The 14,249-nt window shown below is 39.1% G+C and overlaps 2 protein-coding genes across 4 annotated transcripts in view; one reads left to right on the top strand and one right to left on the bottom strand.

The window, feature by feature from the left end:
- LOC120460949 (liver-expressed antimicrobial peptide 2) overlaps positions 1-9,424 on the bottom strand; it is a 30,163-nt gene extending 20,739 nt beyond the window's left edge. For both annotated transcript variants that reach the window (XR_016147723.1, XM_089123752.1), the window contains exon 1: positions 9,183-9,424. Coding sequence is in view for 1 of the 2 variants with exons in the window: in XM_089123752.1 (XP_088979878.1) it covers positions 9,183-9,344 (162 nt within the window). In the remaining variant the exon portion in view is untranslated. The remainder of the gene's footprint in view (positions 1-9,182) is intronic.
- Positions 9,425-10,493: 1,069 nt separating this feature from the next.
- scarb2b (scavenger receptor class B, member 2b) overlaps positions 10,494-14,249 on the top strand; it is a 43,351-nt gene continuing 39,595 nt past the window's right edge. Inside the window, exon 1 of one of the 2 annotated variants that reach the window (XM_039648714.2) lies at positions 10,494-10,848. In XM_039648714.2, coding sequence (XP_039504648.2) covers positions 10,726-10,848 — 123 coding nt within the window. In that variant the 5' untranslated portion in view covers positions 10,494-10,725. The remainder of the gene's footprint in view (positions 10,849-14,249) is intronic. The other variant, XM_039648715.2, reaches the window with a different exon arrangement.

Genomic DNA, 14,249 nt, shown 5'->3' with positions numbered 1-14,249 from the left:
GAGAAATGAAGATGACACAGATATGCATTTTGTGTATGACCTAGAAGTATTTATTCAGCGATCGGCGGTTAAAGTTAAACTGTACGGAACATCGTTGTTGTACGGAACATGATTAGTCTACGTTAAGCGTTACAGATTAACCAGCTACGCAATATTACAGTTACTGGAAGAAATCAAAGATGACTTCGAATCTCAGACTCAGCGTTCACATTCCCTTCCAGCAGTTGTTAAACTCCTCGCTGCATTACAATTATTGGCATCAGGATCATTTCAAACAGTCATATAGCATCAGCAGTGAGAGGAGGAGGAGGAGGCCCATTCAATTGCGCGTCTAAATACACACAATTTACGGTATATTGTGTGTGGACAGGCGCTTATTACCTGAAGACCTGCAGGTTTGGTACATAACACGCACACTGCGGTTTCACATCAAGCACTTTCTGCGTCTTGGCCATGGCGCTATTAACGCTGCAAATATAGGTACATCAAATCGTACATACGATTGGCATCTTTTTAGACCTTAGAAATCAGTATTCAGCTTTAGATTTTCTAATGAGAGCTTTGCACTATTTGGCACAAACGTTAATTAGTTTGCTTGATCATTCGAAATTCTGGAAAACTATTAGAGCACTACAGAATAAGAGAGATAACAGCTCTCACCAGTTGAAAATAGGAAATGATAACAGAGAAAAGAGATATGCTAAATGCTTTTTAATGATCATTTTGAAAAGGCAGGACATATCTTTGAGGATACAGTGGGTGAAACCTCTCTTGTTCAATGTTGTGGAAATTTTGTACCTCTTACCTTTTGTATCTTTGTATCTCTTAAAGGTGCTGTATGCGATTTTTAGCAGCCTCTAGCGATGATCAGAATGCAACAAGAGCGCTCGTGCTCGTGTGTGTGCTAGATCTCAAGAGCGAGCATTGACTACCGGCCACACGTTTAGCCAACATGTGATGTTATAAGCCATTTCACTAAGTATTTTCGTGTATCTTTCACAATCAGCAATGTCAACACAGGTGAATGTATAATATGATAAAGAAAACGGTTAGTGAACTAAACTGAACAGTTTCAGTGTATCAGTAAGATCGTAGGAAGTAACATTACTGTAGTGAACGTGTCTGGAAATGTGTATTATAAACAACATGATAGTAGTGGGATGAGTGACGTTAGTCAGTAGATCTAGTAAATAAAATAAGTTACATCCTAAAGCACAGACTTTTTGTTATCCTGGAACATTCTTTTGTATCCATGTCATGTTTCATGTAGTTTACCTTGCTATTTCACTAGAGTTTACTATGTTGATGCGCTTTTTCGAGTCGATCAGATTCACGTTTTGCCTGACGAACTTGGGCAGATAAAACTTTTTTTGTTTTTATATTTATGTGGAGTTTGTGTTGGAGTCTGTGTTGTGCTGGAGGCAGGAGGTTTTGGGCTGTTATCAGACTCCATGTCGTCAGCTGAAGGGTTGTTGGTCGCATGGTTGATTGTAGCTATAGAGCTGTGGCGGCTGCTGGTCTTTCAAAGAGGGGAAGCTCTTTTTTCTTCTTCTTTTTTTTTAACTCGACTGTCAGGTGTGCAGACGGTGAAAAGAGCGAGGACTCGATGCAGAATTGATGGGGCTTTATTTTATTGATAACAAAAAACAAAAAACAAACAAGGGGAATAAATTGGGACCAAAAAAAGGCAGGTAACGAGCGAGGACAGATGGAGCAAAATAACTAATAATCAGGAAACAAGATGGGAGTCGACACAATGACAGGACAGCACATATGGCACAACAAACACATGACAAGCACAAGCCATGTGCTCATACCAAACATGATAAAAACATATGACCAATAAAACAAATTAAAAAGCAATTGTGCTCACACAAAATGAGACCTGAAGAACGATGAGAACACTCAAAGACACGTGTTCTTAGTTCACACAGAACATGACAACATGAAAGCACACAGCTAGTGTAAAACACAAGCTGTGTGCTATACAGCACAAGACAAAACATGACATGAAAGCACGCGGCCGATGTAAACACAAACCATGTGCCACACAATACACAACACACTGAACAGAGCGAACACGACAAGACAGAACGCTAACGTTATGCATGAGTACGACCATAAGGTCATCCTGTGCACTCACAACCGAAAACAAACACGCGGAGAATGCATGTCCGAATCCCAACACAAAAGTGAAACCAAACTAGACAGATGTGCCGTGATTCAAATACCACGCCCGCACATGTAACAAGACACCTGACATCGACGGAAGAAATGTGGGAATTAGGTTGAACTGTGAAATATCTGATGAAAATTGCAAATACTAAGAAATATGCTACAGCAGTTTTTGAGTAAAATACACACAAAATCCGCGACGAGACTGAGCACGAAGTCTTTAAACTAGCTTCCGCGTCAGCGATTTTTTTGTTTGGTGAAATCGCTGTCAATCAAAAGGAGATGCAATCCTCCAATCATCACGCGGACGCCCGGATGCCAGGCCAGCCCACTTCCCTATTCACCCCAGAGACGCCCGGCGTCCGTGGGCGGGACATAATCGCAGCATTTATCCAATGACCGTCTAGTTTAACAGCACTGAAAAAAACTGTTCAAAGCAGCCCCATTGAAGTCAATGGACGCCGAGCTTCAACGGGGAAATGCCATAGGAAAATGCATGCACTGTGACGCGCTACAGGTATGCATGAGAAGGAGATCAAGTCAGCCGACCTGCTATTTGTAGCTTATTCTGAACGAACTCGTCTTCGAGATTACCGTGTTCTAACGCATTTTTACTCAATAAAATGTTAACCCAATAGTACACATTTGACCATTATTTTTTTGACATTATAGGGGAAGCTGAGCTTCCCTTGCAGTCTTAATGCCTAGTTCACACTACATGATTTTAAAATGTCGGGCTGAACTGTGCAGTTCACACTACATGACTTGCTCTCAGTGAAATCATGAGTGTTCAAGTTGTTTAGCTGTTCACACCACACAACACAACGTGATTGATCCACAACAGGAGGTAACTCACTACACGAGTTAACAACGCACTACATAGAGATACAACCACGATCGGATGATAAGAGCATATCATTTGTGACTCAATGAGAGCTGTTTCAGTACTATAATACGGTCTAAATCCTGAAAATAATCAAACAAATAACGAGTTGACAACAACACGATTCTATCTGGTCTAGAAACCATGTTTTGTAACGAAAAAACACGCAATAAAACAAACCAGAAATGACGCGAAACTGCAGAGAAGAACACAACACGCGAATATGGACGTCAGACAGAAACTAGTGCTGCACACTGTTTGCTCGACGATCTGCTCTGAGAAAAAAAATGCAAAAAAGAAAAAGTAAGATTTTCCTGGTGTCCTCAACCCATGCGTTGCTATGATTGGCTGTACTCATGACATCACTGAGATTGAGTCGCGCGACTGCGCGAGATATCTAGCATGCTAGATATTTTTCTGAGCTCGGTGACCTGTCTGCGAGCTGTCTGCGAGCTGTCTTTGATGCGTTGTTGGCTCTTTCACACTAACTGATTGGCGAGCGTTAATCGTCCGCTAATCGCCCGCGATTTGCACGCGATAACACCCTGACTTGTCGGCGACTCAACGATTTGCAAATCGGGCTTAAATCGGGCTTAAAATCACGTAGTGTGAACTAGGCTTAAAGAAATCTCCACTGCTATAGAGACTGGATAGAGACATGGTTGACTAGATAGAGAGGCTCGGGAGCGCGTACGCACGTCACATCTGATGGATTTCGCAGGAAATCCGACCCGGAGACCTCACTTATAAATATGAATATTGGCCTTCAGAGGAAAGAGCAAAACCCGAAAAGTGGATCATTGCAATGTGTGATTACAACCCCTTCAAACACAGGCAATAAAAAAAGGATTCATTTTATAAAAAAAGTTACATATAGAACCTTTAAATAATAATTAAAGAACAATGAAGATGTCGAAAGTCATAAGTATACATGTTTATTTCTTGCAAGAAAGGCAGTTCCCACACAGACAGTCTCCTTTAGAAGGGCAAAAGTCTCTGCACGTACACAGTCTTTCGTTTCCTCTCATTTTAACACCCCTTACCAATGCATCAACTCAGCAAACACATAATGTCATTTCAAGAAAACCTAACCAGACAATTTCTGACTTCTACTGCACTCAAAGTTATCTATTTCTAAGAAAAGCAGAAGGTTCTGTCCTTTGTCCTGTCCTATTGACCAAATGTAAAGAGGGTACTTATTTAGCTATATGCAAAGCATATAATACATCTTGTAATTTTCCTTGACACACTCTACTTTTGAATAAAATCATATGTATATAAAATAAGAACACATCTGTGTTTAAAGAACACATCTATTTGAGAACACACAAGCAGATATAAATATGTTTAAAAAGAATAGGCTTTATGCACAACTTACTTCCGCATTCTCTGTAAAACAGGTCGCATCGCTTCCGGTCCAGGTCTTTTGTATGTGCTTCACGAATTTTTTTGCGGTTTTACTCAAGATAACTTAAAAGGAGCGAGCAAAGATTAGCATAACCAATATCCCTCACATGTGCAGATTGATATTTAAATGTTTTATATTTTTTATTCTTTACAGTAACGTTTAGATATTTAAATGGAATAAAACGCCAATAACAAAGTGAACTAGTTAGGTTAGCTGATTACCTTAAATATCCATAGATATCGTAGTCAGTTCTTACGACCGTTAACTCTTTCTCTGACAAGCGGATGCGATGATACCCGTTTTCCGGTTTGGTCACGTGACGCACGGCATAAAGCCTATTTCCATCACATCAATAGTTCAGAGAAAATGGAGGAGAAGCTCATCATCGCCATTGCTGGGTTTCCTATCATTTATGATATGACATTGTTTGCATATAAGGGCCAGTTACAAAAGAGCGAGGCATGGGATAAAATATCTGAGGTAGTTGGTGTCCGAGTCCGGTGTCTTCTCTACAAATTCAATACAGCAGCAACAAACACAACAACTAATATATTGCTTGTTTTTTCTGTTTACATTTCATGTTGTTACACTTCTCTTCTCCCATGATCCAAAGTGTCAACAAGCTTCCCGTACTTTTGGACAAGCGTCCTCGACAGGGGGCCCAGAGCTTCTTTTCAGCTCAAGTCGGCGGCGGTGTGTAAGCACAGTAAGGAGTACAAAATTACCCAAATCCGAAGGTCGGACTGTTCTTAGATGTCGTTTCAGGCATTTCTCAAAGGAAGCTTTCCTTCAAGATTTATCCAGAGTGAAATGGTTTCAAATAGAATTGATTGCAACCATTGATTGCTACCATTGCTACCACTTCTTAAAGCTTCCAAATATACATAACCTTAATTACAGTAGGAAGTTCAGGATAAAAAAAAAAAAACAGAGACAATCCTTGGTTTTCGAAAGACATAGCTGACCTAATCCATGCCAAAAATAATCAAGGGTCTATAGCTACAAAAACACCAGATGTACTACCGCTTTTGCGCCATCCTCAGGCGTATTTGTTTTGCAAAGTGCGCATAAAACCATGGCGAGGTATGTATGAACGGGACGCACCGAGATGAAAGCGCGGACTGTCTGTCGCGGGAACTGAAAATGGCAAAATGCTCTTTTCGTGTTATGCATATGCATTGATGGGATGGTCAAGGGGAAAGTGGGAGTGTCCCATAAAGAGATGGGAGGGGAAGCGTAAACTACTTCTAATTAGGTATTCCATGTTATGTACAGAAAACGCCGGTGAAAGCGCACCTCTATTTTGCGCTGAAAATTATTTTGCACCTCTTAAAAGGAGGTTTTTGCCACAAGAATCACACTTTTTCAGTTTAGTGAAAACAAAATCATTAAGCGTTACAGATTAACCAGCTACGCAATATTACAGTTACTGGAAGAAATCAAAGATGACTTCGAATCTCAGACTCAGCGTTCACATTCCCTTCCAGCAGTTGTTAAACTCCTCGCTGCATTACAATTATTGGCATCAGGATCATTTCAAACAGTCATATAGCAGTGAGAGGAGGAGGAGGAGGCCCATTCAATTGCGCGTCTAAATACACACAATTTACGGTATAGTGTGTGTGGACAGGCGCTTATTACCTGAATACCTGCAGGTTTGGTATACTTTATAACACGCACACTGCGGTCTTGGCCATGGCGCTATTCATGCTGCAAATGTATGTACATCTGGCCCAGAGTGCTAACGATTGGCATCTTTTTAGACCTTAGAAATCAGTGTACAGCTCTCATTCGAAAATCTAAAGCTGCAATACTATTTGGCACAAACGTTAATTAGCTTGCTTGACCATTCGAAATTCTGGAAAACTTTTAGAGCACTACAGAATAGGAGAGTTAACAGCTTCTCTCACCAGCTGAAAATAGGAAATGATAACCGAGCAAAGGGATATGCTAAATGCTTTTTAATGGTCATTTTGAAAAGGCAGGACATATCTTTGAGGATACAGTGTGTGAAACCTCTTTTGTTCAACATAGTTTGCAGGAAACAATAGGTGAAACAATTCAGCAAACCCAACTCGCAGGAAAATTATATTTCTGGCTGAAAGATCCCAGCCACGACAAGGAGAAGTGGTTTCTTATTCTGCTTCTGCTTTGAGCTTGCACTATTCTTTGAGTCAGATGTTTTGCAGAGCATTGATTCCAAGAAGGCTGTGGGGCCAGATGGACTTGATCGATGTTTTGTTAAAAATGGCAGCAGAAATGATAGTGAAGCCACTCACATCTTTGACCTATCCATTTACACATATTTCCTGGAAGAAGGCTTACATCACGCCATTACCCGAAAGATCCATCTGACAAAAAATTATAGGCCATCTCAAATCTTTTTGTTTTAGCAAAGGTTTTGGAGATTTTAGTGTCTGATCTGGTTTCACAAAATACCCTTAACGACATGCAATCAGGTTTTAGATCTGGCCACAGTACAGCAGAAGCCTCTTTAAAAGTTATTGATGATATAAAATGGTGATTGATAAAAAGTTATTCTGAATGGCTGTGTTCATTGATGACCACTTCATGTTAATCAAAACCCTGTTGAATATTGTGTTGAGCATAGAGCTGTACAATGGTTCTCTCTGAACGAATACAAATTGTAAGGCGTGGGAATTTAACATCTGACCCTGTTGTCCTTAAAAAGGGTGTCCCACAAGGATCAGTTTTAGGTCCTTTGCCTTTTATCATCTATTTAAAAAATGTTTGCAGTGAGCTGATGATAGAATTATGTATTCTTGTGCCCTTACACATGAGACTACATGTGCAAATTTGCATTTAGACTTTGCTTCATTACAATCTGCCTTGTTTGATTTGAAACTACTTTTAAATGCAAAGGCGACGATATTTGTACCTATGAATAGAATACTAACCCAGCAAACACAGAACGTTCCCCTAACGTTCCCGAATGGTCCCATGAGGTTATTTTTTTGGGATCCAAACAAGAATGTTATAGGAAAGGTTCCATGTAGGTTATTTTTAGGTGCCATTTTTATAACGTAAGGAGAATGTTGCGGGAACGTTCCCTTAACCTTAAGGGAAAGTTCTAGGAACGTTCTGGGAACCAAAAACTAATGTTCCCATAACCTAAATTTGTTTGTTGGGAAAGTCCCAGCTCTTGCTATTAACACATTGCAAGATGAAGCCATTGAACTTGTTGATTCTTATAAATACTTGGGTATCTGGCTGGACAAATGTTTTATCTTAAAAAAAAAAAAACATATTAAAGCTCTTGCTACAAAACTTAAATTCACTCTGGCATTTTTATATGGATTGAACATATTTTAGGACTACACTACACGGAAAAAACTGGTTGCAGGATTATTCAGATTCAACTTTATTGTCATTGCACAAGTAAGGACAACCAGTACAACGAAATGCAGTTTTTACATCTATCTAACCAATAGTGTAATCATTAAAGTGCTTTCCTTTTATAGCAGTGCTTAAAAAATGCATAACACAAAATGCAGTATGATCATATTAGTCCATTATTAACATGCATTAGCAATAGAGTACATAAAGTTCTGAGAAGTCATATGGTCCATGTAAGTAGAGATTATCATATATAGTGCATTCCTGTCTCAGATTATGGTGATATCATCTATCAATTTGCTTGTCCATCTACTCTGTCAATGCTTGACCTTCTTTATCATGCGGTAAATTGGCCGTCACTCAAAGTGCACAGGATGCTACATTGGCACATTTTCATTTATAAAGCTGTTTTAGGTCTTTTGCCGCCTTATATCTGTGTATAATTTGTTCATATGCAAAGTAAGATCTAGTGACGACTACTTTGTAAGGTACCAAGAATGAGGACAGAATGCATTTTTACTCATTTTTTTACTGCACTAATATTAATTACATAAATCCATGATGATTATTGTTGGGTTCTCATTGCAAAGTAACAAAGAAATTCACAGCAGATTCAGTCATTTTGCTGCAAAAATCTGAAAAATTACAATAATGTCTTACAACGTACTGTTGGTGCTGTGTGGTATATCATAAGGTACGGTACTGAACTTATGATATTTACAGTGCATGATACTCAGGATATGATTAATATTCAGTAATTTTGAATTCTGATAATGTCAGATGAGAGGAAACAAGAGCTGAATTGATCTGAATAATGACTCAAGATTAAACTTGTTAAATAATCAATTAATTTTTACATACATTTTCCAGTTTATTTCTGTGAAGCTGCTTTAAAACATTTTTTTTATTATTATTGTTTAAAGCGCTGTAGAAACTTTTTGAACGCCTCCAATAGTCTTGAGTTTCTTCCGGGGACGAACACGTCACAATATTCATTTAAAACTATTAATATGCAGAATAAAGGGGCGGGGCCTGGTTGAGTTAGTTAGTAGTGTGTTAAACTCGGGGTTTTGGTAAGGGGTGGGACTTTTCCCCAAACACACTTGACCAATCACAACACACTGATCCACCCAACCAATCAGAGCACAGTGTGCTTTTCAGAAGGAGCGTTACTGACAGACTGGGAAGAGAGGAGCCGCAACAATGGAGAATATGATGAAAATAATCAACATTCAAGCAGGAAAACCTGCTCTAGTAGAGACAAAAAGAACATAAAGACTTGTGAAAGGGCATAACAGTTCCTCTTTGATATCTGTAGGTGTTTGACCCTTTAACTCTCGTAACTTTGTGCTCACTGACCTCTACATGCGGTTCCTTCTCAAACATGCTCCACTCCTCCTCTCTCTCTCGCTCTCTCTCTCTGAGCGGTCCGTCCACGCCTGGATCCATGTGGAGAAGTGGATCTTTATTCTTCAGGCTATATGACACATATAGGTCAAGGTCACATACTTCCCCTGCCATTTACGGTGACTTAGTACTAAGTTCCCAGATTCCTTAATAAAGACCATGAAATGCCACAGAGGTCATGAAAAACGAGAACTGTTGAAGCTCTGATCGTTGAGAAACCGAGAGAGAGAGAAACACAGAGAGAGAGAGAGATAGTCTTTGACCTGCACATGGGTTTGTTTATGACGTTTGCAGCTGTTTTTGTCTCACTGGACGTTTCACTAAACATTATGTGTGGAACTTTAAACTTTGTGTGGAAAACAGTTTCTTCAAAAGCGTGTCCTGCTAAATATTTGAGTATTTCTTCAACTTTTGAAGATTTGTGTCTGTTAAAAGAAACAGGAAAGTGCATTAAACAATACTGCACCTTTTCCCCCAAACGCATGAATATAAACACACACATTCTTAATGGAAACTTTTTCACATAAGCACACGTCACGAAACATATCAAAATCTCTATTAGAATCTCAAAATCAAAAAAAAAAAAGAAAAATGAAAACTGTTTTATTACCATTTTATATTGACCTTTTTCGTGACAATTGATTTATTTTACCCCCTCTCTATTATATATTATTTTAATTGTAAAAAAAAAACTTTTGTATTATAGACAATAAGGATAATTACATATCTATATGCTTTATAAGCATGTTTAAAAAAAAAAAAAATAATAATGTCACAATGAAGTCATAATGTACCATAATCTTGCTTAATGCAAAATATAATTTATGTGCATCACATTTGTTATATCCTTTATTCTCAGTGCATTTGGTTTGCAATTTGTATATTTTACATGCATTTTTATGCAAGTTGTCAAAGAGCTGAAAAATATTCCTAATTTATTAGATTAGTAAGGAAGCTAGAGAAATGCAGAGAAGGAAAACGTGTGTGTGTGTATGTCTTATATACACATATATTATTTGCAAAACATCTTTTTTAATATTAGATTGATTTTGGTGGTGAAACATGATCTGTTTTCATGAGTTGTGAATTTACACATAACAGAAGGTCCAGTTAAATATGGTCGGTCACCTTGATCCATGTACAAGAATCCAAACACGCAACACTCAACCCCCCCCCCCCCCCCCCCCTCTCTCTCTCTCTCTCTCGCTCTCTCTAAGTTCCCTCCCACTCTTGGTGACGCTCGCCCCTCACACTGCACTCATTCATTCAAATACAGAGCCGCCCGCTTGATCGAGTTTACTCTTCTGAAGAGCTTCTGGAGGCAAATACTATTACAGTCAACACGCGACAGCTGACTTATTATCTCATGCAAATCTGCTGCAAGTGCTGAACTTTCCACCCTGTGTGTGTGTTTAGGAGGAGAACCTCACACACACGTCCAGCTGCTTTCACAGAGGAATCGGTTTGTCAGCCTCAGCTTTATCACACCTGCACCATGAGGAAAGGCTCCTGTTGCATGTTCTCGTCCGGAGTCATCGGCGCTCTTCTCCTGGTCTCGGGAATCGCCCTGTTCGTGTCCGGTGTTTTCCAGACCTTTATCCACAACAAGCTGAAGAGGGTGAGTGCCTGTTTTCATGTCGATGCATCATTGTGGAGTTACTTGTGCTTAACTCTGTGTGAGGTTTGGGTTGGATTGCTGCTTGATGACAGTGAACACTTTTTGTCAGCCACAATATTGGAATTTTTAAATGTGTATAGTATCTTATGTTAAGTTTTTTCTTTTAATTTAAAATGGTTATGTTTTTATTTAGTTTTCATTTATTAAGTATTTTTTTTATTTATTTATTTTTTTTTATTTAGTTTATTTATTTATTAAGTATTTTAAAGTGTTTTAATTAATCATGTTTAATGTTAAATATTTATTACAATTTTTATGATTTATTTTTAAGTGTTTTTTGCAGAATTTTTGATGATTACTTTTTACTTTTTATGATTTATTTAATTTTTAGTAAGTCTTTCATATTTATTATTTTTATTTTCAAATTTCATTTTTTTTTATTCATGTAAATTTTAGTAGGTATTTTATATAAATTATTTTTAGTCTTAAATTATGTATTTTAATTTTTAGGAACTGTTTTGCATTGATTTTTTTAATTATTTATTTTAATTGGAAAGATTTATTTAATTTCTAGCAAGTGTTTTATGTTAATTATTTACATTTGCAGTATTTTGTTTTATTATTTATTTACATTTTTATTATTTATTTAATATTTAGTAGGTGTTTAATTTTGATTGATTTATTTATTTTTAAATTTTATTTAAGTTTACTTCATTATTACCACTTGATGAGCTCGGACACCCCAGTGAAATATGCCGTGGCGGGAAACGAGCACGATGTGTTCAGGCGTCAGGACACATGGAGCATGTGCTCATTCGGTGTAATCAGAGAGTGACGTGTAACATGTGCTCAGTGTTTTTCTTCACCACATTCTGCATTTGTCCGCGTGCACCTCTTCCTCTTAGAGCTTCACATAAATGTCACGTCCGTAGAAATCACATGATAGTTCATCAGAAAGGGTAGAGGTCGTTCTGCTGAAGTAATCAGGAACAGAAACACCTCAATATCATTCTATTTGCACAAATTATTGTATTGTCAAATCAGCCGTTTAAACGTGTTCTGACTGTCTTTAGCTTTAACAGCAGATCCCAATGCTGTGTTTGTATGTAAATGTCATCGGCTGCAGGAACAGAAAACGCATTGTGTGCGTTTTCTGAATGTGATTTTTCACAGGGATGAGTGTGTGTCTGTGTGTGTGTGTCTGTGTGTGTGTGTGTTGTTTCTGTCCATGAACACTGCTGTTCTTCTGCTGAAAGATCCTTTTACAGTATGTTCAGCTGATTGTCTTAAACTCCTAGTTCATGCGACTGTAGACTGAAGTTAGTCTGACTGTCGGTTCATTGCATTTCTCTTGTCACTTGTCACTTGTTACTTGTCGTGATTTAGTGAAACTTACTAGCAATTTCTGAGTGAAAATAATTTCTACTCAAAGTTTTCTTTCAGTGCAGCAATAGTGCAGATTGTTTTGTTTTTTTTATTGTAAGAGGAAGTTCTTTCCCAGAGTAGCAATTAACCCTCTCAAGTTCAGCCCACAGCCGAGAATAACGGTGCGGATTGAAGCGGTCAGACGATCTGTTTGAGCCACCCATGTTTACTGACATGTTTATATCCTAGACATCAAACTCCTCATATAAACCTCTACTTTCATCATGTCCTGCAGATGTTTGGAAGAGTGAAACACACTCTCACATGCCCATCAAGATTGTCCACATTGTCCGTACTGGTCCGAACTTTATTCCAAAAAGGTCCAATGTGGTTCTATATAGAACTCTAGAGTTCTTGATTCAATTAAAAAAAAAAAACTTTATGCCAAAAATTTTGAATTCGGTTCTAAATAGAACTCTAGGGTTCTTGACTAAATTTTAAAGCAACTTAACGCCAAAAAGGTCCAATAAAGTTCTACATATAATTGTAGTGTTCTTGACTAAATTTAAAAGAGCCTTTATGCCAAAAAGGTCCAATGGGGTTCTATATAGAAATCATCTCAGTTACGTAAGTAACCTTCGTTCCCTGAGTACAGGGAACGGAGACATGTCATCGGGGAGTTCCCTGACGAATTTGGACCCCTAATAAAATGCCATGGTGCTGGCCCCTTTCAGCGCCTAGCTACGCAGTTTCAAAATAACGGGAGCTAGCTATGGACTCACACTGCTGTTCCACAAGACCCATTCAGTGGACATTGGATAACACTGGGAAAGCGTGCCCTAACCCAAAAAAAGGGAAGGGAACGCTGCAGAACCAGACACCCAAAGAAGGCCTGGAATACACATTTGTACTAGCCCAGGGGGGCAGTGAAACATGTGGCAGTCCCTGAGGTAGTTCCAATCCAAGGGGAGTGGGAGCGTACTCATCAGTGGACGCCCCTGAACCTGGGAGGCCGACATACAAACTGAATTGCAAAGCCGAACCGAATGGTGCGGATGAGCCATTGGTACGGACCCGGAAGCGCTAGCCAGGCCTCCAGGTACTGACCCAACTAGCCCACCCGCGGAGGGGCAGCGAGGTGGAAGACAGGGACCCGGCTCCAGTGGAAATGTAGCCACTTTCACCGGGGGCAAATGGCAGAGAGAGCCTGTGGACTTTCTGCTGCGGGCTGCCCCGTGGCGAGGCACGAGGCCCTGCCTCCTCGTGAGCTGGTCTCTGCCCCTCAGGGCCCAGCTGCCGACAGGAGGAAGCGTCGCAGCTATCCACAGACTGGGAAGAGGGGAACGAGAGTGATGCTGCTCGGAGATGGCATCCACTGCCATTCGGGCCCTCTTGTGTGGAAGAGACTGTGTGCCTGTCAGTCTCGACCGAAGATGACCTGAGCTGAACTGCTCTACAGTCAATTTTTTGTTGGCTGCTTGCAGAATGCAAAGATTGCATGCCAATTTTTATTGGCTCGTTTTTAATTCTCTCGAAGGCAATTAGGCTCCCTAGCGTGATCCCAATTCGTCAGGGAACTCCCCGACGACACGTTGGAGTTCCCAGGACGAAAGGGAACTAGGGTTTTTGACAACATTTTAAAGAAACTTTATTCCAAAAAGGTTCAATCCGGTTATATATACTGTAGCACTCTAGGGTTCTTGACTAAATTTAAAGAAACTTTATTCCAAAAAGGTCCAATGCAGTTCTATATAGAAATCTAGGGTTCTTGACAAAATTTTAAAGAAACTTTATTCCGAAAAGGTCCAATGCGGTTTTATAGAAATCTAGGGTTATTGACAAAATTTTAAAGAAACTTTATTCCAAAAAGGTCCAATGCGGTTCTATATTGAAATCTAGGGTTCTTGACAAAATTTTAAGGAAACTTCATTTCAAAAAGGTCCAATGCGGTTATATAGCACTCTAGGGTTCTTGACTAAATTTAAAGAAACTTTATTCCAAAAAGGTCCAATGCGGTTCTATATTGAAATCTAGTG

Source organism: Pimephales promelas, chromosome 19, assembly GCF_988280905.1.
Source record: "Pimephales promelas chromosome 19, fPimPro1.hap1.1, whole genome shotgun sequence".
Classification (NCBI taxonomy): domain Eukaryota; kingdom Metazoa; phylum Chordata; class Actinopteri; order Cypriniformes; family Leuciscidae; genus Pimephales; species Pimephales promelas.
Note: the sequence above shows the minus strand (reverse complement) of the source record. Positions and strands in the feature narration are given on the sequence as shown.